Source organism: Patella vulgata, chromosome 3 (assembly GCF_932274485.2).
Source record: "Patella vulgata chromosome 3, xgPatVulg1.2, whole genome shotgun sequence".
NCBI lineage: Eukaryota > Metazoa > Mollusca > Gastropoda > Patellidae > Patella > Patella vulgata.
Window position 1 is genome coordinate 17,108,625 of NC_065881.2, and position 24,608 is coordinate 17,133,232.

The window sequence follows — 24,608 nt, forward strand, 5'->3', positions numbered from 1 at the left end:
CAGATAAATGTTACATGATGAAGGGTAGATTAAATATAACTGTTATTTCATTGCACATGTCTATTAACACTTGTAATTTTATGATTGGATAATTAGATATGCAATAGAGTTATAGATTTAATGTAAAAACAAAAACAATTTTATAACAATGAATATAGCACGATAGTAAATACAATAACTAGTCAAAAGAAAACACACAGCACACTTGTACAGTTTATAAGGAGTGGTGGAACCATGCTATTATTTAAATTAGTTGATCATACGCATTGGGCAAAAATATCCCTGTATCACGGTTAAGATCTGGTGCCTACATACAGTCATGATTATTCAGGCAAAAATAATAGCAAGTGCAGTAGGACCGCACTACACGCAAAACAAAATCTACAAGATAAACCTGTGGACAAGACAGAATATAGATATTGCAAATAATAAACAAATATAATATCAAGTGAATGGATCCGGGGGCCAGTTATAAGCATCCACTGCGCTGTACAGTCCTGGACCTGTAAGGTAAGTCTTTGGAATTGGAACCCAGCAAGTGTGCAGTCCCTATTGTTATTTCAATATATCATATTATTCACATACTTATTTATCTGTTATATTACTATTTATAATATGTATGCAGCATGCGGCCTGAAATGGGCATTGTTACAATAAACATCAAATGTTATCTCACCAGACATCGCTTGAGTCTTTTTCTTACTAGTTGCCCAATGGGGTATATTTACTGTGCCGAGGGGTATTGACAAATAAAGAACCAAAATGAATCGAAGGTCACTTGGCTGAGTAGTCTAGCCTCTAGGCTTAGGCCGCAAGAATTACACATGTTATTCATTATTCTGTGCAGGCCTTGATCTTCTCTGCGATGCCTGTTTTATCTATTAAGGAACCAATAAATGAAAAAAAAAACTGCGAAGATGTCAGTTTTTACTTCTTTTGTGCTGTACCATATTGAATGTATATTCAATGCACCTTGGCGAGGAACATTGTTACTGTCTTCTTTCACTGTTGATGAGGTGACTTTTCTATTACAGTCCATGTAGTGTTACATTAATACAATTTCACTTTTTTGTTACATTGCGGTTATTTTGTTTCACTTTAAATGTGTCCATAAAATTAGTTAAGGCCTGTTGTTAGGCTATGCCCTTTATCCGCTATCAAACTGTTGCAGTGAATGTGCTGATCATGTTCAGCAACCATGCTATATCGTGTTTTGAATTAGATTGCAATGAATAAAGAAGAGAGAGAGAGATGGGGTTTAACGTCCTCTTGACACAAAGTAGGTCAATTCGGGACTAACACATGGTTCAATTTTATTTCAATAATTCGCTTGCGCGTAGGGGTCTTTAGCAGTGGGAGGAAACCAGAGGACCCAGAAAAAAACCATGAGGTTGGACAGGCGACCCTACTCCTTGTCATGTACAACCGGGGAATGGAAACCACGCCAGCTGACTCAATGACCGACCTTATGATACAGCGCGCACATGCTAACCATTAGATTGCAATGAAAGTATGATTGTTATATTGTGTAGTGATCATCACTGGTTTTCCCACTCCAAAATATCTGACCTGTCCCAGGTCTCTGATAGCTTTTTACGATTTTGGCCAGATGATCGATCGGGAAATTTGTATTTGGGGTCAAAAATAAAACTGTTGATTTGCATGGATTTTATGTGGAGTTTTTTTTTTTTTGCGAGTTGACAATGTTGGTGCCTGTAGATAAAGCCAGTATTGAGATATAACAGATGTTGTTTTCCACTGTCACACGGGGGAGGAAGAGAGAGAGAAATAGGGTTGGGTTTAACAACTACTTGACACAAACTTACAATGTAGGTCATTTCATGACTAACATATGGTTTAATTTTATTTCAATAATTTGGTTGTGTGTTGTGGTCTTTAGAAGCAGAAGGAAACCGGGGGACCCAAAGAAATCCCACAATGGTTGGACAGACGACCCCACTGCTTGTCACGTACAAGCGGGGAATCAAAACCAAGCCATTTGGCGCAATGATAGATCTTATGATCCAACACTCACATGTTTACCATTCAGCCAACCAAACCTGAATGCCAAAATTTTAACTAATATTAGAAAAGTAAATGACTACCACTTAGTCCTTTGAAACAAAAATTGAATTGTATAGAATCAAATAACATTAGATCAACGCAATAATTTACAATCGTATCGAGCTTGGTCCATCACAAATGAATAAAAAAATCAAACCAGTTCATTGCTTTATTCTGACCTAAATCAAAGAGATATTGCTCCCTTAACTTTAAAGATAAATAAATGCAAAATTGCTATGTCATCATGGTATTGGTAAACATATGGCAATATATTAGTTTTGAATGTATTTTTAGATATGGGGTGATTTTTTTGTATTCTCTTGTAATCATGTCTATTACATAGAGATACCTGTATATTACTATATATCCACAGTGATATTTTTAGTAATATTGATTTGGAAGTTCTGTTATTTGTATTTTATTTTTTTTATTTCTAGAATTGACAATAGATATGTAATAAATTTTAAATTTATTTTTAGATTTGGGTGAATTTTTGTATTCCATTACTTTCATGTGTCTGTGTTTTTGTGTGGATGAGGAAAATATAACTTATTTGTAATTTATTTTGTCTCTTGTTGTCTTGTCGATATGATATCATTATTTTTGTTTTATAATTCAAATGTATTGTTATAATGATGTATCCAAAATGATATAATCTTCCTTTGGATTTTCTAATATTTTTATTTTATTGTATATATTTAGATGTTAAAAAGTGAAGTCTATCTGATAGATAATAATATTATTTGTATATTTTTAGATGTTATAGATAGAGAGAAGTCTATCTGACAGATGTATATTTTTAGATTTTTTTACAGAGAGAAGATGTATTTACATGCCTAATATTATCATTTGTATATTTTTAGATGTTATAGAGAGAAGTTTAGCTGACATATGTATAATTTTTAATATATTAGAGAGAAGAGATATTTAGGATAATATCATTTGTATATTTTTAGATGTTTTAGAGTGAAGTCTATCTAACAGATGTATTTATGGGACTGAGGAGTTCACGCCGTAGAATGAGTGATAGTGAACCTATGGATGAAGAAAATGATTTGCCATCAATAATAGCTTATTTGGTTCGCAGGTATTGGCTCTATTTTATATATTAATACGTACACCCTTTGAAAGTAAGAGAAATTGGACTGTTAATTGATTGTGTGGAACCTGTAACCTAATAATGCCTTGAAGCTGCTGATTGTCATTTTGCGTTTTTCAGACAAATAGAGAATAAAAAAATATCAAAAAATATCAACAAAAGTTGATAAAGTAAAAAAAAAAACCTGAGGCTCTACCAAGTTTTTTTTTACTTTATTGACAAGTGTTGATATTTATTGATATCAGAAAAGACGAGTAGAAGATTTTATTTATCACCCAATCCTTTCTTACATGCACAAATAAATAAATATAATTCTTTGCTGTAGATTTCACTTTTACTGAACCTGATTACATTACGGCGTAGTGATACATCATTTTTTGACAGCAATTCAATTCAACCATTGCAAAGTCCTTTATATTGACCCAGTGTTTCCATCAAGGTCAATTAAATAACAATAGTTCATTTTTAATAAAAAAAGAAGTTACTTTTAATAAGAAATGAACTGTTCTTTGAAAATAAATAAAATGTCTTAAGGAGATATCGCAGTAGATTATGAAATTTATTACTCAAGCGATATCTACTGTAAAATGTATTATTGGGTGATAATATCAAATATCAATATCTAATGTACTCAATTGCTACTTCGCCTGTCCAACCTCGTGGGTTTTCTCCAGGTCCTCCAGTTTCCTCCCACTGCTAAAGACCCCTACACGCAAGCGAATTATTGAAATAAAATTGAACCATGTGTTAGTCCTGAACTGACCTAGTTTGTGTCGAGTGGACATTAAACCCCATTTCTCTCTCTCTCTCGCTGACTGTAAATAAGAGCCCTTTAAACTAAGTGGTTGAGCCAAGTTTAGTGATTACTGCACAACAAATAATGAAGCCATGGGGGCTCAGTGAATAAGGCACTTGCTCATTAACCATGTGATCCAGAGTTTGATCAGGAATTTTCACTGTGGTGTCCCTTTGTCAGTGCAGGTTGCAGCATCTTGTAGTTCTTATTGGACCAGATATACACATTGTCATACATGTACATGCAAAAGAATCCATGACAGTTACAATTCGATGTAGAATAGGAACAAATGTTGCTGTCCTAGCAAAATTCGCTACTGCTTGGCATATGCCAGTCTTTATTGTTTGCTCGAATAAAGGAGTAAAGTAGAATGTTAAACCATATTTCACTTCATTTATTTATAACCATACTTAAAATTGCAGTTGAACAATTCGGAGACATGTTATTCAGATTTGAGATTATTTTGTATATTGGATGTGAGATAAAGAAGAATATAGGTTCCCTTTATTACCAAGCATTTCTGTTATCTTAAATAGATATAGGTTATTAAAGAACAGTCATTCTTTGTGTGTATCACGATTTTCCAGCATGGTTCTAGCTTGTCAGTAATGCAGGACGGAGGACCTGGGAGGACAAGGTCCTATGTATACATCGGCGTGCATGTAAAAGAACCGTTGACAGTTGGAACTCAGTACCGCTGTCCAGGCAAATTTCCCTCATAGCACACTGTATGGCATATGCCTATCTTCATTAGCCTAGTCGGACGTTAAACCCCATTTGGTGCACTAGCTCACAACCAGGAGATTCGGGGTTCAGTCCCGGTGATGGCCAATAAAGTTCCTCTGGATTTTCCACCAAGGTGTCCCCTTATCAACGGTGCATAACAGTGCCTAGTTCTTCTGATAGGTTGAAAAACTGTGTTCCTGTGTACAGTTTTGTGTGCATGTAAACGATTTCATGACAGTTGTAATTCAAGGAAGAGTAGGCAGAATTGCCATTGTCAGCACACTGCATGGCTTTGCCTGGTTTCATTAGCTTGGTTGGTGCAGAAAAGTGGGACACAATTTAAGCCAATTTCATTTTTATTTCCAATTGCTGGTCTGCAGAAATTTCCTGCTAGTCCAAATCTATAAAGCCATCTTATCTATAAACAGTGATCATTGGGGTATTGTTTTCTCTCAAGATTTTAAGACATTCTATTTCTGACAATATTGTCTATTACTTATTTCTGCAGAATGTTTATTTTTTAGTATTACATTTAAAAACTAATACACAAAATACAATCTGTATTCATTTCTGTCTTAGCAGTCCCCTTTATACTGCTTAGGAGGAGTTGTGGTGTCTTGATAACACGCATGCTCACCAACCAGGTTTTGGGTTTGCTCTTGGTTTTGCTTCCTCCTTGTCAGTTGTGCAGGTTGAAGGGCCTGGAAAGGATAGCATCTAGTCGTTCGGATGGGACAAAAAAAAACCCAAGGTCCCATGTACAGATTTGCGTGTACAGAAAACACTGTAACCCGTGTATCATTTAGTCTTGTGTATTTTACACTAATTTCTTTCACATTCATTCAATATCAAATCTTTGTTTAAAAATTTGTAAAAATTATTTAAAATTACCCAAAATTATCTAATTTGTACTTGTGTCCAGTTTAAAGCTGACCATTCAATTTTGATAATGAGTGTCCTATTTACAAGCGTTTTCCTTCGGCAAATTAAATTCTAGAACATTTTTAGAAGTATTAGAAAAAGAAATAAAGGTGTTTGAAGTATATATATCTGGATAAAAAACATTTCCTATTTAATGTAAATCGGTATATAAAATGAGTAAAAAGAATCTCTGACTGGACCAGTTTACGATATGTAGAAGCTAGTTGAACTTAAAGAGGTCAGTCATCTTTCACAGAGTTATAAGAAAGCCTTCCTATTATCTCTGTAAAACAGATTGATAAATACTATAACCAAACAGCTATCATGTAATACTTCCTGCTTGTTGAGGTTTTAAGCTTTATATTACTAGGATTTTAGAGCACTGTTTGACATGACAGGACAGACAGGTTATATGAGGTGAAATAAAAAACAGACTTATTATCATTATTTAAACAGATTTAAAGAATTTCTCTTTAAAATTGTGTATCACTATCAGACAGTAAGAATTGATTTAATCCAGTTTATATTATGTAGCTCATACTAACCTCTTTATATTGAGGTCAGCAGAAATATGCCTTGTCACTATACAAATATACAGAGAGTTTTAAAGATAGATACAGTGGCTCAGGGTTTTTGTGCTGGTTCATTAGCCAGCAGGTCCCAGATTCGATCCTAGTGTTGGCAGTGAATGTTCCACAGGATTTTTCATCCTGATTTCCCCTTGTCAGTGTTGCCTAGACATTTGAATGGGCCCCAAAAACTGAGGTCTACTGTTGAAATTTTATGAAAGGTAGAAAACAAGGCTGCTATCAATCTGATTAAAACACAGATCCTTTTTAGTTTTGTTTTTATAGTTCAAAATTTCATTTTACTTGTTTTTACTACACTAGGATCTGGAAGAATTGTTATTATTGACGTGTTCTGAATGGTGTGAGGGATTAGCCAATGAAACGGCCTGTTACGGCGAGCTTTAGGCGTATGATCTCTGACATGACCTATCGCTACAACCGGTCAGATCTTCATGTAGTGTAGGCCATCGAAAGTATAAAAGAAGAAACGAAATATAGACCTGTATTTTAATCTGATTGGGCTGCTATCCAAGCAAAAATTTTCCTCATTCCCGGTCATTTTACAAGATCTTGCATATATGTCTAATTATTGTTGTCAGTAAAAATTGGTCGACAAATTCAAAACTGTTTGACTTTGAAAGTTCTCAAAAGATATAGGAGCCACAGTGGCTCAGTGATTAAGATGTTGGCTTGCTAATCTCAATTAAGGTCCTGTGTTCGATCCCGGTGTTGACCAAGAAGGTTCATTGGGATTTTCCAACGTGGTTCCCCCCTGTCTGTGGTGCAGGACAGAGGACCTGGTATAGTTGTTCGGATGATACGAAAAACTGAGGTCCTGTGTACACATTGGCATACATGTAAAAGAACCCTTTGCAGTTGGAAATTCAATATAGAGTAGGCCATAGTGCCGCTGTCAGGGCAAAATTTCCCTCATAACACACTATATGGCATATGTCTGTCTTCATTAGCTTTGGTCATTCGGAGACTAACAACGTATAGCTGTTTAGACGGGACGAAAAACTGAGGTCCTGTGTACACATTGGCGTGCACGTAAAAGAACCCTTTGTAGTTGGAAATTCAATATAGAGTAGGCCATAGTGCCGCTGTCTTGGCCAAATTTCCCTCATTAGCCCAGTCGGAGCAGAAAAGTAGGACATTAAAACCATTTCAGTTTATTTTGTCAGGGCACAGAGTTGTCTTTCTTCAGTGTTTTTTTGTCCCCCGCCTTTCGAAGAAAGCAGGGGACTATTAAAATGGGTTCGTCCGTTTGTCCGTCCGTCTGTCTGTCCGTCACACTTTTTGGGACACAATAACTCTCTTCCTAATTGAGCTAGAATGTTCAAACTTGGTGTATGTGTTTATTAGGTCAATGCCTTGATGGAGTTCGAAGATGAGCATTTTCCGCTTAGGGTAAGCAGAGATAAGCAATTTGATTGGTTGATGCTTTGGGACACGATAACTCTCTTCCTAATTGGGCTAGAATGTTCAAACTTGGTGTATGTGTTGATTAGGTCAATGCCTTGATGGAGTTCGAAGATGAGCATTTTCCGCTTAGGGTAAGCAGAGATAAGCAATTTGATTGGTTGATGCTTTGGGACACGATAACTTTTAATTGAGCTAGAATGTTCAAACTTGGTGTATGTGTTTATTAGGTCAATGCCTTGATGGAGTTCGAAGATGAGCATTTTCCGCTTAGGGTAAGCAGAGATAAGCAATTTGATTGGTTGATACTTTGGGGCACGATAACTCTCTTCCTAATTGAGCTAGAATGTTCAAACTTGGTGTATGTGTTGATTAGGTCAATGCCTTGATGGAGTTCGAAGATGAGCATTTTCCGCTTAGGGTAAGCAGAGATAAGCAATTTGATTAGATGAGCATTTTCCGCTTAGGGTAAGCGGAGATAAGCAATTTGATTGGTTGATACTTTGGGGCACGATAACTCTCTTCCTAATTGAGCTAGAATGTTCAAACTTGGTGTATGTGTTGATTAGGTCAATGCCTTGTTGGTTGATGCTTTAGGACAAGATAACTTTGATAGAGAGTGATGAAACTTAAGTGTATAGTTGATAATCAGTTTGATTGCTTGATACTTTAAAAAAAATAAATGTGCGATAAATTAATGTGTCATCTATTTATTTTGGTATTTTGGCGGGGGACATCAGCCTCACTGTTGGCTTGTTATTTATACCCTAGTGTTATACAGCAGGTTCACCATGAATGCACATTAGTGTGCACATAAAATAACTCCTGGCAATTACATTCAAAATAAAAGTAGATCGCTGTTAAGAGAGCAAAAAAACAAACAAATAAAACCCCACGTAATATCATAAATATTTCTTTAAAAAATGTATGGATAGCTGTTTAAACTCACATGATATCATAAATAAAAAAGAATATTTCTTTAAAAAATGTATGAGTAGCTGTTTATACAACATTAAGTTTATCTGCACTGGAATTTTATAGATATCCATAAAACACAATGGGCTATTTTTGGTTTGTTTGTAATGCTCCAATTGGTGGGTTATTAAGTTGATTTTTCAATAAAACTACAACATTTTTACACTTGAAATTACCCTAACAATGACGACCCTAGAATGACATTTTAAAAAAAATCTTTGAAATCCTTTGTTAGTGACTTGGGGATCACGTGGCTAAGTGGGTAAGACACTGGTTCACTAGCCTGGAGGTCGCTTGTTCAATCCCTGCATTGGCCGAGAAAGTTCATCCAGATTTTCCAGCGTGGTTCCCCCTTGTCAGTGATGCAGGACGGAGGGCCTGACAAGGACAGCTGTCTAGTCCTTCGGATGAGACGAAAAACCGAGGTCCCGTGCATACATTAGAATGCACGTAAAAGATCGCTTTGCAGTTGGAATTCGATATAAGAGTAGGCGATAGTGCCACTGCCCGGGCAAAATTTCCGTCATAGCACACTGTATGGCGTATGCCCATCTTCATTAGCCCAGTATAGGAGCAGAACAGTAGGACGTTAAACCCCATTTCATTTGTTAGTGACTTAGAAATAATCAAACTAGATGAAAAATTCTTATTCTAGAGAAGCAAAAAATTTATTTTTAAAATATGTTTGTTGTAAGCTTGGGGTGAGGTGGGGAGGGGAGTTGGGTGGCCAAATTTTCCAATACATTGGCTTTAGATCATAAGATATGTCATTGATTCAAGTGGTTTAGTTTCGATCCCACACTAGTACGTGACAAGGAGTAGGATCATTTGTCTAGCTGTGTGAGTTTTCTCCAGGTTCCTCCAGATTCCTCCCACTGCTAAAGACCCCTATGCGAATTATTAAAACAAACTGAAATGATCTAGTTTGTGTTGTGTGGACATTCCCCCGCCCCTCCAACCCTCTTTGTATTTACATAACAGCTGATTTTCCTTTAAAAAACCAGTTTAAAATAATATAATTATGAGGTGTTTTTATTCAATATCTATATAAGTTGTTTTATGAATGGTTATTGCATTTGGGGGCTTCCGTAGTTTTCAAGCCCGTCCCTCACTAGACCTGAGTTGCTGTCTGCGTCATTTACAGGAAATGTGTTGCCTTGTCATTCAGATGTGGAAATAGACGCCATTCAAATTTTAATTATTTCTGATAATTACTTCATGGATTGTTTACTCTTGATCAGATTTTATTTTAGTAGCTTTTAAATTCCCCGAGAATAAATATGCAACGACTTTTGCAGATGCTCGTTCGAATTAGTTGTTACAGGTTTATGTTTCGTTGCATGGCAACCGGCCTAAGTGCATATGTGTTCAGCTTTAATTGGGGGGGTGGGGGTTGAATAGCAGAAAGGTATCACAAGGTCTGTCATTGAGTCAGCGGGCGTGGTTTTGATTCCCTGGTTGTACGTGACAAGGATTAGGGTCGCCTGTCCAACCTCGTGGGTTTTCTCGGGTCCTCTGTTTTCTTTCCACTGCTAAAGACCCTACGTACAAGCGAATTATTGAAATAAAATTGAACCATGTGTTAGTCCCGCAAATGAATTAGTTTGTGTCAAGTGGATGTTAAACCCCCATTTCTCTTTCTCTCTGAGTTTTAATTAGATTTGCATCTAGTGATTATACTTTATAGAGTTTATCTCATGTAATTAACTTTATTCTCTAGTACAGTTGCACGGATAATTGACATATTTACATAATTGATCTTGCATTATAAGAATTTTGAATGGACGACAGCTAATGTTCTTAAGACTTTTGTTGATATCGACCATTAATCACGTATAGTCAATATACATCGTTGGTCCGATCATCTTATGACGTTGGTAGTTTAAAATTATTGTCATATCTCCTGTGTTAAGTCAATATCAAGTAAACTATGCTGTTTATATAAGGTTGAACCCAACCCTTATCGTTACTCAACTAACAGATAGAGTCTGCACATGGTCTCGTACACAGCTAGTATGACTCAGCCAAAATATGTGCTGGATCTATTTTCATAATCAAAATTTTCTACGGTCTTCAGATAATGCAATTTGACTGGTCATATCTTGGTGGCCATGAAAATGTCCATTGTTGTATCGGTAGTCATTGCACACTTTGTAATCTTGCACATGTGCTTAGTGAAACTGATACTTTGTGGATAAAACAAACTAGTGCTAGAATGTGTGACACTGTAATTTTAGGTGATTTCTTTTCTAACTGAATGATTATTTAGCCAAGTGGTATTATGCAGTGCATTAGAGATATATTAACTGGTTTCTTGGTGGATATGGATTTTATAAACTTTGTACAGAAAACTATTAAAACTGTGATTTAAAAAACGTAATTTGTGAATTCTTTTCAAAATGCAATCATCAGTAGCAGAATGCATGATGGAGACAGCTATAAGTGATCTAGCCATAAGTAAGCATATATAATCCATTACCGGCATTTCATAACTGGATAGAGCATTGAGCAATTTAAGCTACATGTATAACACATATGGAAGAACAATTACTAATTTATGTAAGCGATGTTTCAAAGAGTATTCTCAACGTTTTCAAGGAAATAAATATAGACAAGCAATATTTACCTTATTGGTAGAGGATACTGTCACTTCTTAATATTGATGACGATAATAATCCTTTAGATAGTACATTAAACTATAACTCATATTAGTAATTTATTTAAACATACATTATGCAAGAGCTAAATCTGCCTATTGCAGGTCTTTCCTTGGGACTTAAATGGTATCTAACTTATTAATTAGACATTAATTAACTTATCCAGATCCTAATCAACTCTCGATGTCATCGCTAGCCTGCGATGTTTATTGGATTTGGTTCCGATTTGCTGTTCGACTTCCATTCATAATTTAATCATGAAATGGATAATGGAGACTATGTTTTTTATCGTACTAACTTTAGTAAAACTAAACATATTTTGAAAACCCATTTTCAAACATGGCTATGGCAGTCAAATTTTTTAAATAAATTAAATATCGGAATTGAATAAAGAACTTTACTGTATTTAGAGAAAGAAAACTGCATATAGCACAGAGCATTTGTTTTATATACAGTATTACATGGCACAGCTTCCATGTCGTAGTCATGTTAAAAAAAAAATGAAAGCGTGAAATAATCTTAAATAAAGTCGTACTGTAGCTAGCAATTTTTTATTTCTCAGTTTGAATTATCATAATCTTACTTTAGTGATTTTAATTTACCAAATTTAAACATTTATGATTGGAAACCGAGCCATATGATGCTGAGTTTATATTTTGAGATTAATTTCTTATTCATAAAAAATAGGAGAGATCATAGTATAGAGTTTAAAAGACTGTATTTACAAGCCCAACACATCCTTCACAATTTCACTGATATTATGTTCCCCCTTGTCAGTGATGCAGGGAGGAGGGCCTGACAATGACAGCTGTCTAGTCGTTCGGATGGATGAAAAACCGAGGTCCTGTTACACATTTGCGTGCACGTAAAAGATCCCTTGACTGTTGGAATTTGATATAAGAGTAGGCTGTGGTGCCGCTGTCTGGGCAAAATTCCCTCATAGCACACTGTATGGTGTATGCCCGTCTTCATTAGCCCAGTATAGGAGCAGAACAGTATGACGTTAAACCCCATTTCATTTCCCTATTATGAACGTATCCTGGTAGTTAAAATTGTATACACGTGAATTCAGTATGTAAATTAGTGTAAGTTAGATAGGTTTTATGAATGTATATCCTGGTAGTTAAAATCGTATACACGTGAATTCAATATGTAAATCTGTGTAAGTTAGATAGGTTTTATTGGTTTTTATGAATGAGCCATGATATTATTGAAATATTCAAGGTTATTATGACACGATTTTCTTTCTGCCCACAATGTAATTTGGTCGTTGAAAACTGTCAACCATGTCTGATTATTGTATGGGAGACGAGGAATCTTATTGAATTTTTATCCTTTCGTTAAATCATATAAATTGAATAAATATCTGATTTACATGAAATTTGCAAGATAACTAATATGAAGTTCATCAGGATTTTCCGATGTGATTTCCCCATGTCAGTGGTGCAGGACAGAGGGCCTGACAAGGACAGATGTCTAGTTGTACGGATGTGACAAAAAAACGAGATTCTGTGTATACATTGGAACACACATAAAAGATCCCTTGGCAGTTGGAATTCGATATAAGAGTAGGCCATAGTGCCGCTGCCCAGGCAAAATTCCCCTCACAGCACACTGTATGCTGTATGCCTGTCTTCATTAGCCCAGTCGGAGCAGAACAGTAGGACGATAAACCCCATTTCATTTCATTTTTTATTTCATAACTAATACAAGGAAGAATTAATATGTTAATGCCAATGATCATTATTTGATGGATTTTGAATCCAATGTTCTTTATACTGTGAAAGTTACAGCAATAACAATCCCTCAAATCATATTCAGAGATTAGAATTGCAAAGATAATTTTCAAACTTGCATGCTTATGAATTTTGAAATATGGATAGCATTCACTAGGTTTATAAACTGAAACATTTCATAGGGTACTTTCACCATTATCACGCAATGATACAATCAAACAAGTTACGGATGCTTATATACAATTGGTTAAAAAAAACAAATTACTAAATGAAAGCCATTCAAAGACACTATGATATGGAATAGTGTACATGTAATTAGTTAATTGTTTTACACGATAGCGCGTGCGAGTGCTATTTTTTAGCAGATGATGTCACTAGCTCGGTATCGTGGAGCGACGGTCACTGCAAAAAATTTTTCGGGATGTCTGGTTTTTTTTTACCTCCATCCATGTAGAAGCCAAAACAGAATATAAGACGATTGCCAGACTTCTGCTGAAAAAAGTATCGACTTATGCCCCCCCAAAATACGGTAATTTTGGAGGTGAATTTTAACAAATGTAAGGATCGACATTAGCGGCACGCTTTTATTCTATCATATTACGACAACACGTAATTTTGTAGGAATGTTACTGACATAAATCGGGAATTAAATATGAAAAATAACGAGGTGCACCTATTTTTTTTATTACATACGAATTTGAATATTTTGTTGACACATGATTTTTAATTGTGGTCTGAAACCGCCTGCTTAATAACGACAAAAGTTATGCCCCTTTATTTTCGGTAAAAATGTCTGACAAGAAAATGTTTAAAATCCCATCACTGCTGTTAACCATTAGTCAGACCTAAGAAAACTACTAATTAGTAGGATACCCTGTATGGTTTAAATTTTTGCATTAGTTTTAATGACAATTATTACTTAGACGACAAAGCTGTAAGGAGGTGTATTTCTTTTTTTTACCTGGCAGCTAATCTGTCTGTTATATTTTTAGCGGACAAGTACGAATATCATCCTCGGATGAAGCGCTGTCTGAAGAGGATTCTGGATCGGAGGGGGAACAGTCCGGAACCAGAGATCCGACCACGGGTAAGATGTTTTTACTTTATAGTATCAATAAATTGTCATGTAGAATGAATTACTTTGGGGGAAAAACTGGTAATGTATCAAGATTTGATCAAAGTTGATAAAATTATAGGCAATGTATTAAGATTTGATCAAAGTTGATAAAAGTATGGTACAAGCCTGGAAAAAAGGCACCGGTCCCAAGACATTGTCTTGCACAAATATGGTTTTGTCAGGTACAACTCTTCTGGTGCCTGTCCTTTTGTTAGCCACAGTATTGTTTTTTTTCAGTGTTTTTAATGATACCTTTAGTATATGCCTGGCACAAAGTTAAAAATATCATATGCTACTAGCTATAGAGCGGGAGCACAGGGGGTTAACCTAGCTGAAAAGTGTACCAATTTTCTCCTATATGGTATCAATGTATGTATATCTGGTATCATCAGAATGTAAGTCTGCCGGGTTTCTGGTGGTGGGTGTGGTATTCCAGACATTTCTAGTAGTGGGGTACCCCTGACAGAGCTATGTAATTGCCAGATATTTGTAGTGATGGAGTATCCCTGACAAGAGTTATCTCATTTCCAGACTAAAGCTAGGCTAGATTAGCTCAAATCTGTACCACCTAAAACAGCTTTGGAGTTGTTCAATACCACCACAGGAATCATGAATGACCACTGCCAGACAGTTTGTGCGGTGGGTTGCCCCTTACAGACACGCCCAAAATAACACAACCCCCAACTAGGATAGATTAGTCGGCACTGTTCCTGTGGTCCAAAAAATTAAAAATTGTGCCAGGATGCGTGGAATACTTATACCTAGCACATATGGAAGAGGCGATAAACTGCGGTTGTAGGAACAATTTTATTTTTCAAAAACGCATTTTTAGCCTCACGGCACAAACTGTCTGGCAGTGGTCATTCATGACTCATGTGGTGGTACTGAACAACTCCAAAGCTGTTTTAGGTGGTACAGATTTCAGCTAATCTAGCCTAGCTTTGGTCTAAATATTAGATAACTCTTGTCAGGGATACTCCACCACTACAAATGTCTGGCAATTACATAGCTCTGTCAGGGGTACCCTACCACTAGACATGTCTGTCAGAGTGTTTTTGTAATACCTGAAGATGTACGTTACACTGCTGTACGATTTTCATTTGGTACACTTTTGAGCTAATCTAGCCTAGTTGGGGGTCATGGCATTTAGGGCATGGAACACCACACCCACCACCAGAAACCCAGCAGGCTTACATTCTGATGATACCAGATATACATACATTGATACCATATAGGAGAAAATTGGTACACTTTTCAGCTAGGTTGACCCCCTAGGCTCCCAGTCTACTAGTTCATTTCCTGATATTTTGTCAGGTACAACTGAAACCATTGTTTCCGAGCCTTGGCGCTTATCGCAAAAACTTAAGTGAAAATATTTTAAAGAAGCAACCTTTTCATATGTTGGGAGTGAAAATCCTAGTAGAAATTTTAGCTCTTTGCCAGTGAAAAGGTTGCAGTCTTTAAAGTTTTTGTGAATCAGGCTCCAGGTATGGTACTAAAGTAAGTGATCTCAGTCATTCTTGTTTGTTCACCTTTCTCAAGACAGTTAGGTAGATATACTTTAGATATTTTGACAAAAGTAGCAAATCTGTTTTTTTAGGGCTGTGTATTTCGACTGGAAATCGTAATGCACTATATTACTGTTCTTATAGTGTATCACAATATATAATATAATATCAATTTGAGTAATTTCAAATATTTTTATAGGCATTTAGATAAAATATTAGAAATAGAATCCTTAATTATATTATCGTAAAATCCAAATTAGATTTCAATATAGTAAATAAAGGTCAAAACATATCAATATTTTACAAAAAAAAGCAACCTTTCTTATGCCTTTGTTTTCATGAATTTAATACCGTTTCAATATTAAATTGAAGAAAAACTTATCTATTTGAAAATTAATTGAAAGTGAAGTAAAAATATTAAAGTACCAAATTTTGTTTTGCAATACAGTCTTCCACAATTCATATTGCAATATATTGATTTTTTTTGTTGACATTCTTAAGTTTACCAGAAAAATATATCTTCTAATGGAAATCGTTATCTACTCTTATTGTTTTAGGTGAACTGACAACAGATTTGAGTTCACTAAAAGTAAGTTTGCTAGATTTTTCTAAAGATACATCTTCAAAAAAAAAAACAAAAAAAAATATAAAAAAATTATGATTGCCTTTACGTATTTAGTATATACGTAAAAGAATATGATAATTTAATACATTGTATATGATAATAGGATGCTTAAGTTTTACATTTGGCCGAATCAATTTAATTTTTAGCTCTACAGGGTTTTGATAAATAAATAGCATTTGAGTCTCATAAACAATGTGTTGTTTAAAACTTCAAAAATTAAAAATTTGAACTAAAAGCTTTTGAGAAGACCACTAGTTTTAGATCATTTTTTTTTTTACTCTAATAATGGTAATCAAATTTTTAATAGGCATACCATACCTCGAAAGAACAAAAGTTCAAGCAAGAGCAACCAATTATAATTTGTTTTTAAATTTAAGAAAAAGGCAACCAAATATTAATAGGTGTTCCCAAAGAACAAAACTTTGAATTAGTATGGTCTGCAGACCCAAACCTGTCAACTCTACCGCATCACGCGGTAAACTGCCGCAAAAAAGCCTCATGTACCGCTCTACTACGCGGCAATAGATTTCTACCGCATTTTCAAACAAATAGTTTTTTAATTTTCTTGCCAAAACTATTGAACTAAGGGAAGCAACTCTTTGCATGTAAACAATAAAGATCGCGACTTTCGGTTATCAGCATCGATTTAGGATATTGTAAGGTGTAATTTAACTAAGAGATTTGTTCTCAAATTCTTTTCAATCTATTTTAGAGTAAATAAAGTGGATATAATTATTGGCACGTGTTCCAAATACTCTTAAAATGCGTAGCGATAAACTAAACAAATACCGGTAGCGACCAATTTACGTGTCTCCGATTCTGACTTACATGGAACACTCTCTCGAGTAAATGTAAAAGCAAATTTACGCAATCACGGGAGAAAGAAATCCTGTCCATTGAGAGGATAATCGCCATGGGGGGCATGATTAAATCGATATCAATATTTAGTCGTTATGCAAAACTAATTTAAAACAAAAGAAATATGTTACTGCCAGTACTACTGGACTGGAAATTTTAATTATTTTTTACATTACTAATTATTTCTTTCTGTGGGCTACATATTCAATTTTGGTATAATTACATAAATAATTTTAGATATGGTACCATTGCTTGTGTATATTTTATCTATTACCCATTTAATGCAATTTTTGTATTGTTGGGCCTGCAGTTTAGTGTATCATTTCTAAATTAATCACCCTTGGAAGTGCGAATTTACGCGTTTTTGAAAATCTACTGCCAAATCATGGTTTCTACTGCATTTTTTACACTACCCTACTGCATTTCAGCTCTGAGGGGTTGACGGGTCTGATGGTCTGTGTGTGTGTGTGTTTTTTTAAACTAATATTAACAGGGAAAACCCTTGTATTAATTGACTTTCCCACGGATGAACCTTTATTCAGTGATCTTACTCCTCTTTTGTAATGAGTTTATATTAAAAGCCATTTCGTGAGAATTATAAAATGAAGGCATGCTACTGCACATAATTTTCAAAAATTTCATTGTCATGGAACCCAGAATAAATTGTTTGAGATAAAATTGTCCATTCATCTCTGTCTGTGTGATCCTATTGCTAAGGAGAGACACGTGTGACCCACTGTTCAAGGTCAAGGTGGTTGAGGTTATGATGACCTGGATGAGGACCACCTGATGTTTTAATCTCCACATCTTTAACTTACAAAAGGTGTGGATTGAAACTGTAAATAGTGATAATTGCATCTTTGTGTTTGTTTTATCGTCTTTGCTTGTAATGACACACTAAGCCACAATGATTACTTTACAATAATGGATCCTTATTTAGCATCATTGATTCCATTTGATGTACAAGTATGTTCACTCAATGTAAACATAGAGCAGAGCTAATGAAAAATAAGAATGATCTAGAATAGGGGGTGGTGGGAGACAGTCGTAGTGGCACAGTGAGTAAGGTATTCATTCACTAACCAGGAGATTCTGGGTTTGATTCCGGTTTTGGATGAGAAAATCCCACAACATCTTCTAACATGGCTTCTCTATCTGTGGCAAGGAACAGTGCCTATTCGTTTAGATTGGACACCCACAAAAAAAGTCAAAAGTTCCCTTAGCAGTTGGAATTTTTTGTCCAGACATAATTTCAAACCCATTGTATTTCATAATGTTGGAGTATTAAAATTGAAATCATGTCTGGAAATAAAACATGTCATTGAAATTGTCAACCCACATTAATTTGAACTTTTGATGTTTGGGGAAAACCTGTTGAAAATTTTCTTCCAATTTTGCGGGGAAACAGAAAATAATTTAAAAACAAAATAAAAATACATGGTTGCTCTCTTCTCGAAAGCTTTTGCTTCCATATTTTTGAAGTTTTGAAATTTTAAACAAAATGATTTTTCACTATAATCAAAACCCCTGAAAGTTGAAAGGCTCAAATACACTCTATGTCAGACTCAGTTCTTGTTATCTGGTGTCTGTCAATATGTCATAATACGTCAGGTACAGAGTTTCATTCTTTATGCGGGGCATTGGATGGCCAAATGGTTAGTGCGTGCATTGTATCATAAGGTCTGTCATTGAGTCAACTAATGTGGTTTCGATTCCTCGGTTGTATGTGACAAGAAGTAGAGTCGCCTGTACAACCTCGTGGGTTTTCTCCGGGTCCTCGGTTTCCTCCCACTGCTAAAGACCCATCCGCACAAGCAAATTATCAAAATAAAATTGAACCATATGTTAGTCCTGAAATGACCTAGTTTGTGTCAAGTGGACGTTAAACCCCCATTTCTTTCCCTTCTTCTTTATGATATTTATTGATATCTTACTGGTGTAAAATAAAAAATATCTGGTACAGTTGCTAGATATGTACTTGTCGGATACTATCTCATTACAGTTTATTACATAAATGAAACTTATTAAATATTCAAAAATTAAAATATATGTTTTACAAAATGAAATGAAATGGGGTTTAACGTCCTGCTGTTCTGCTCATAACTGGGCTAATGAAGACGGGCATATGCCATACAGTGTGCTATGAGGGAAATTTTGCCTGGACAGTGGCACTACGGCCTACTTTTATATTGAATTCCAACTGTCACAGGATCTTTTAAGGGCACACCAATGTGTACATGGGACCTCAGTTTTTTGTGCCATCCGAATGACTAGCCTGCTATCCTTGTCAGGCCGTCCATCCTGCATATATGTTTTACAAACGTGTCAAATTGTTTGATAATTTTTTGTCTATAATCTGTATTTTTCAGAGTAATTTTGTATTACAAGATGTAAAAGTAAAATCAGGTCGATTTCACCCAAGAAGAGACGAACGATCTAACACGAAATCTCTGACAGAACTTATTCAAAAGGTGAAATAATTTATATTTGAAAGTTTTTTTTAATGTTAAATTTTAAAGAGAAATCTGGTCACATGTGATGTGTATTTTACATACAACTGAATAATGATTTCTGGAACAGTATTTGGCAAGTAAACCAGTGCCTAATTGTATATTTTCAGAGAGAAATTGGTTTAAGCAGACATCAGAAATTCACACAGGGAGATTTATGTGTCATAAACTCAAAGTAGGTTTTGTATGAACAGTAGAAATTAATGTCCCTGTGGTCATTTGCATTTATTTTGTAAATATCAAATTTTCCACTTCTTAAATCATGCTAAAAATATACTATTTATGTTTATTTAGCTTAATTCAAGAGAGATAGAGAAAGAGATGGGGTTTAACGTCCACTCGACACAAACTAGGTCATTTCGGGACTAACATATGGTTTTAATTTTTTTTCAATAATTCGCTTGTGCGTAGGTGTCTTTAGCAGTGGGAGGAAACCGGAGGACCCGAAGAAAACCCACGAGGCTGGACAAGGCGACCCTACTCCTTGTCACGTACAACTGGGGATTCGAAACCAATCCAGTTGATTCAACGACAGGCCTTATGATACAGCGCACACATGCTAACCATTCGGCAATCCCCCCACCCCACCCCCCCAGCTTGGATTCAATTAGATTAAAAATGGACGCATCAAATGATTTTACCCAACACATAAAGTGTTACTGGATGCCGGATTTTGCGAAATTTTAAATTCATCTTAGTAAATACTGAATGTAATTGAACCATTTTTGGAATGATATTCATTTTAGAGTTATCCCTCTATAAAACTGGCTGAAGTGACGCGTGATAACAGATACATGGGCGAATTTCTGCTCACTTAAAATTCGTTCGAAGATCAAAGGTTGTTATATGAGACTGTAAGAGTATATCTGACAATTCAAAAAAGTAATTGAATGTCATTAGATAAGAGAACACGAGAAAAATAGAAACAGTCCGTACATTCACAGGTGTTTATTCTTTCTATACTTATAAAAACATAGTAATGCACGGACTTTTTCTATTTTTCTTTCATGTTCTCTTATCTAGTGACAGTCAATTTTGTTTATGAATTGTCAGATATCCTTTCACAGTCCCATACAACAACTTTTGGTCTTCGAAGGAATTATTAGTGAGCAGAAATTCGCCCATGTATCTGTTATCACCCGTCACTTCTGCCAGTTTTATAGAGGGATAACTCGTGTTTTCCTTTTGCGTTCATCACTTCCTATTGTTGAAACATTGATTACCCATCTATCGTAGCAATGATCTCTGTGAAAAAATAATATTTGGAACGTGTTTAACCGGTTCTATCACATGTGATAATGACTGGCACCAATATTGTCCTTTAAGATTCATAAAATTTTAGAGATTCAACTTTTACAATATTGTAGTTTACAAGGGATTAAAATTCTCTCAAATGAGGATCAGTGGCATTAAATAAAAATCTCTGATGAACAATTATAATTTCATGTTTCAGATTTCTTCCTAATCGTGTAAGAACTGTGGCAACATATAGTCAGAAAGCGTTCTGTGGTACATATTCACAAGATGGCAATATATTCTTGTCTGCATCACAAGGTATGTGGATTTTATAAATATCAACACTCAAATTTTTATACGCCCACATTTTCATGTGGACGTATATTGTCGTCGCCCCTGTCCGTCCAGCGAGCTCATAATTTTTATCCGATTTAAAAAAACGTATTATTATATCACCGTTACACCCTAAGGATGGCTGAGTTTGAATTTCCTGGAAAATCGGCCCAAAATTGACAGACAAAATGGCCGCCGTTCGTTCTCAAATAGCGTAAAAATATGGTATATCAAGGTTGTGGACCCTACAGAGGTCACAATTTTAATCCGATTTTGTTGAGACTTAAAATGTAAGTTTATAACCCAACGATCTCGGTTCCTTTTGATATTTGTGCATATCGGACCGTAACTTCCTGAATTATGGCCCCTGATTGTACGAAAAATCGCGTTTTTAGCTTGTGGACCCAATAGAGCTCATAATTTTTATCCGATTTAAAAAAACGTATTATTATATCACCGTTACACCCTAAGGATGGCTGAGTTCGAATTTCTTGTAAATCGGCCCAAAATTGACAGACAAAATGACCGCCGTTCGTTCTCAAATAGTGTAAAAATATGGTATATCAAGGTTGTGGACCCTATAGAGGTCACAATTTTTATCCGATTTTGTTGAAACTTGAAATGTAAGTTTATAACACAAAGATCTCGGTTCCTCTCGATATTTGCGCATATCGAATTGTAATTTCCTGAATTATGGCCCTTGATTGTAGGAAAAATCACTTTTTTTTTAGCTTGTTCTCTATCCATCTCTAGAAAATGTGGGCGTATCCTGCCTGGCAGCCGCTGGTTTTCTTTACGTGGCATTTAGTAATTGAACAGTAAGACACTAACACTATTTATGGAGTAACAATTACTGGTTTATTAACATGCAACGTTTCAATGATGATACTATCGTCTTTATCAAGCAAATATTTGCTTTATCTTAACATTCAACGTTTCGATTTGCTTGATAGAGACGAGAGTATCATCATCAAAACGTTGCATGTTAATAAACCAGCAATTGTTACTCCATAAATAATGTTAGTGTGTAACACTCAAATTATTATTATGAATCATGGGTTCCAGCTCAGCAATATATGCCGGTCATGACCACATGAGTTAATAATTGACTGAACTATCTAGAGACCCATTGGTCAATTTTACATGCCATAAAACTAACATATCTTTCAAAACTGAGGTGATGTGACTTCTCAGTCTGGAAAAACATGAGTTAACATTCTTTTTTAAGACTTGTATATACTATGTTAACACTATTTGAGTGATGGACATGCAACTTAGAGTGAAGATGTCCAACATCTATATTGTACCACATGTGAAATGTTAATGATATAGGTGCAATATTCCACTTTGAATAATGTACTTTTTTTTTCTGGGCCACCTGATATATGGCTTGGTTGTTATTATATATTGACTTAATGGGTTATTATATATTGACATTGTTGTTATTATATATTAACATGGTTGTTATAATATATTGACATGGTTGTTATTATATATTGACAGATCAGAATATAAGAGTGTATAAAACCGACAGATCGTTTAAATTATTAAAAACGATACGAGCCAGAGATGTAGGCTGGAGTGTTTTAGATACAGCGTTTAGGTAATAATTACTTTATGATTATACTTTTTATACTTGTCGCCACCACTGTCCAGCTATCTAGATCAGAGTTTTCGAGACTTGTTGGAATATGTTTGGCAGGTTCTAGTCCTAAGTAAGATATTAATCAAAATTTAGAGTTACTTCCCCTATCTGCAAAGACTTTTAAGCACTTAACTGGTCATGTTGTTGAGATCTCTGTCGAATTTTCTCCTCCTTTTGAGGAATTCTATTCTAATCATAATTCCACTTTCAGATTAATTAATTTTTTATGTTATTGATTATATATCCTGCCAAAGGAAGTTAAAGGAGGATATTGAAATGGGCTACATCTGTCTGTCCATCACGTTTTCTTTACAGAGCATATCTCAAGATATCTTTATGAAACTTTGTAAACACAAGAACCTATATATTATAGCAGTTTTGTTGTTTCCTGATTAGAAATTTCTCAGATTTAATCAATTTTGACGTTGATTTTGGTATAGCTTACAAGTGTGAAGGATGTTCATGTCTAAGTCTTGTTTGTTTTTGTTCTTTTTTTTTAGTCCAGATGGCAACTATTTAATATATTCCAGTTGGTCAGATTGTAGTAAGTATAATTTTATTTGTTACTTACAATCTTCCTGTTATGTGTTTGAATATACCAAAGTCATGGTATAAGTGTCGATTTCCAACAATTTACATCAACAAAATAAAAACATTGTGTATATACTGTATGGTTACTCTTATTATACACAACAATATTCTAAGGGACGATAGTGTTGCTAGCTGTGAAGTTAGTTATCTGTTTGTCATTTAGTTATTCATTATTAGGATTTATGTTACAATTCTGCGGTCAGTAATGATGTAAGAGATGATCTAAAACCGATAAATGTGAGAAATATGCCATGGATAATTATATATTTATCTTCATTTTGAAGTTATTGTATTACAAGTTACAACTCAAAATTATCCAGGTCAGTGTGTTTTCTATAGAGCACATGGTAATACGTGTAAGCTAGGCGGATGATTTTACTATGGTCAATTCAGCTATTTTGATTATTTAGGTAGCCAAAAGGGAATATTTCATTAATAAATAGCTATCCTAAGTCTTACTACTATTTCAGTTTTAAGTCCAAAATTTAATTTTTTGTGTACACCTTGCTGACAAAGTGGTATAGACACGTGAATTCACAATACCCTACCATGAATAAAAAACATGAAATGAATTTATTTTGAAAAGTTTTCGTGCGTTATCAAAAATGACTGACAGTGAAAATTTTGAAGTGGAAGCCCTGCTAGAGACTGTTTCTTGCCTGGTTCATGCCTGGTTCTCTGTCTGAGGGTAAGCAGCTTGTAAACCAGGAATGATAAGTTTATATTCAGTACGTTCTTATTTTGATATCTAACTGTCAAGGGATCTTTAACATGCTGATATCGGTATACACCACACCTTGTTTTTTTTGTTTCATCTGGGTGACTAGTTCCTTTTCAAGCTATCAGTTGCACCACTGACAACCAGCTGGAAAATCCTGAGGAACTTCTTGCCCAACCCAAAATAATAAATTTATATTCAGTATAATCCCATTAATTTTAAACAAATTTACACTGATATATTTCAGTTCATCTATGCAATATATATGGTGACCATGAAGTTCATGAGGCCTTAAATCTAACTCCGGGGGAACACAGTTTTTGTTTATTTTCACTTACATTTTCTTCTGATAATTCAGAAATATTGGGTGGGTAAGTAAAAAAAACCCTATTTTTCACATCTTATCAATAGAATTCTTTTCTTATTTTGAGACTAACATATGTTTTGGGAGAAGAATTTTGCCTGGAGAGCAGTGTTTTCAACTACTCATAATCAAAACCCA

At 35.0% G+C, this 24,608-nt stretch overlaps 1 protein-coding gene across 1 annotated transcript in view; it reads left to right on the plus strand.

Moving 5' to 3' along the window:
- The window catches only part of LOC126816801 (DDB1- and CUL4-associated factor 11), a 31,030-nt gene that overhangs the window by 1,065 nt on the left and 5,357 nt on the right, over positions 1 to 24,608 (plus strand). The window contains exons 2-10 of the mRNA XM_050543521.2: positions 3,021 to 3,151; positions 13,958 to 14,052; positions 16,148 to 16,179; positions 19,443 to 19,544; positions 19,694 to 19,758; positions 21,037 to 21,137; positions 22,656 to 22,755; positions 23,298 to 23,341; positions 24,354 to 24,477. Coding sequence (XP_050399478.2) covers positions 3,057 to 3,151; positions 13,958 to 14,052; positions 16,148 to 16,179; positions 19,443 to 19,544; positions 19,694 to 19,758; positions 21,037 to 21,137; positions 22,656 to 22,755; positions 23,298 to 23,341; positions 24,354 to 24,477 — 758 coding nt within the window. The 5' untranslated portion in view covers positions 3,021 to 3,056. The remainder of the gene's footprint in view (positions 1 to 3,020; positions 3,152 to 13,957; positions 14,053 to 16,147; positions 16,180 to 19,442; positions 19,545 to 19,693; positions 19,759 to 21,036; positions 21,138 to 22,655; positions 22,756 to 23,297; positions 23,342 to 24,353; positions 24,478 to 24,608) is intronic.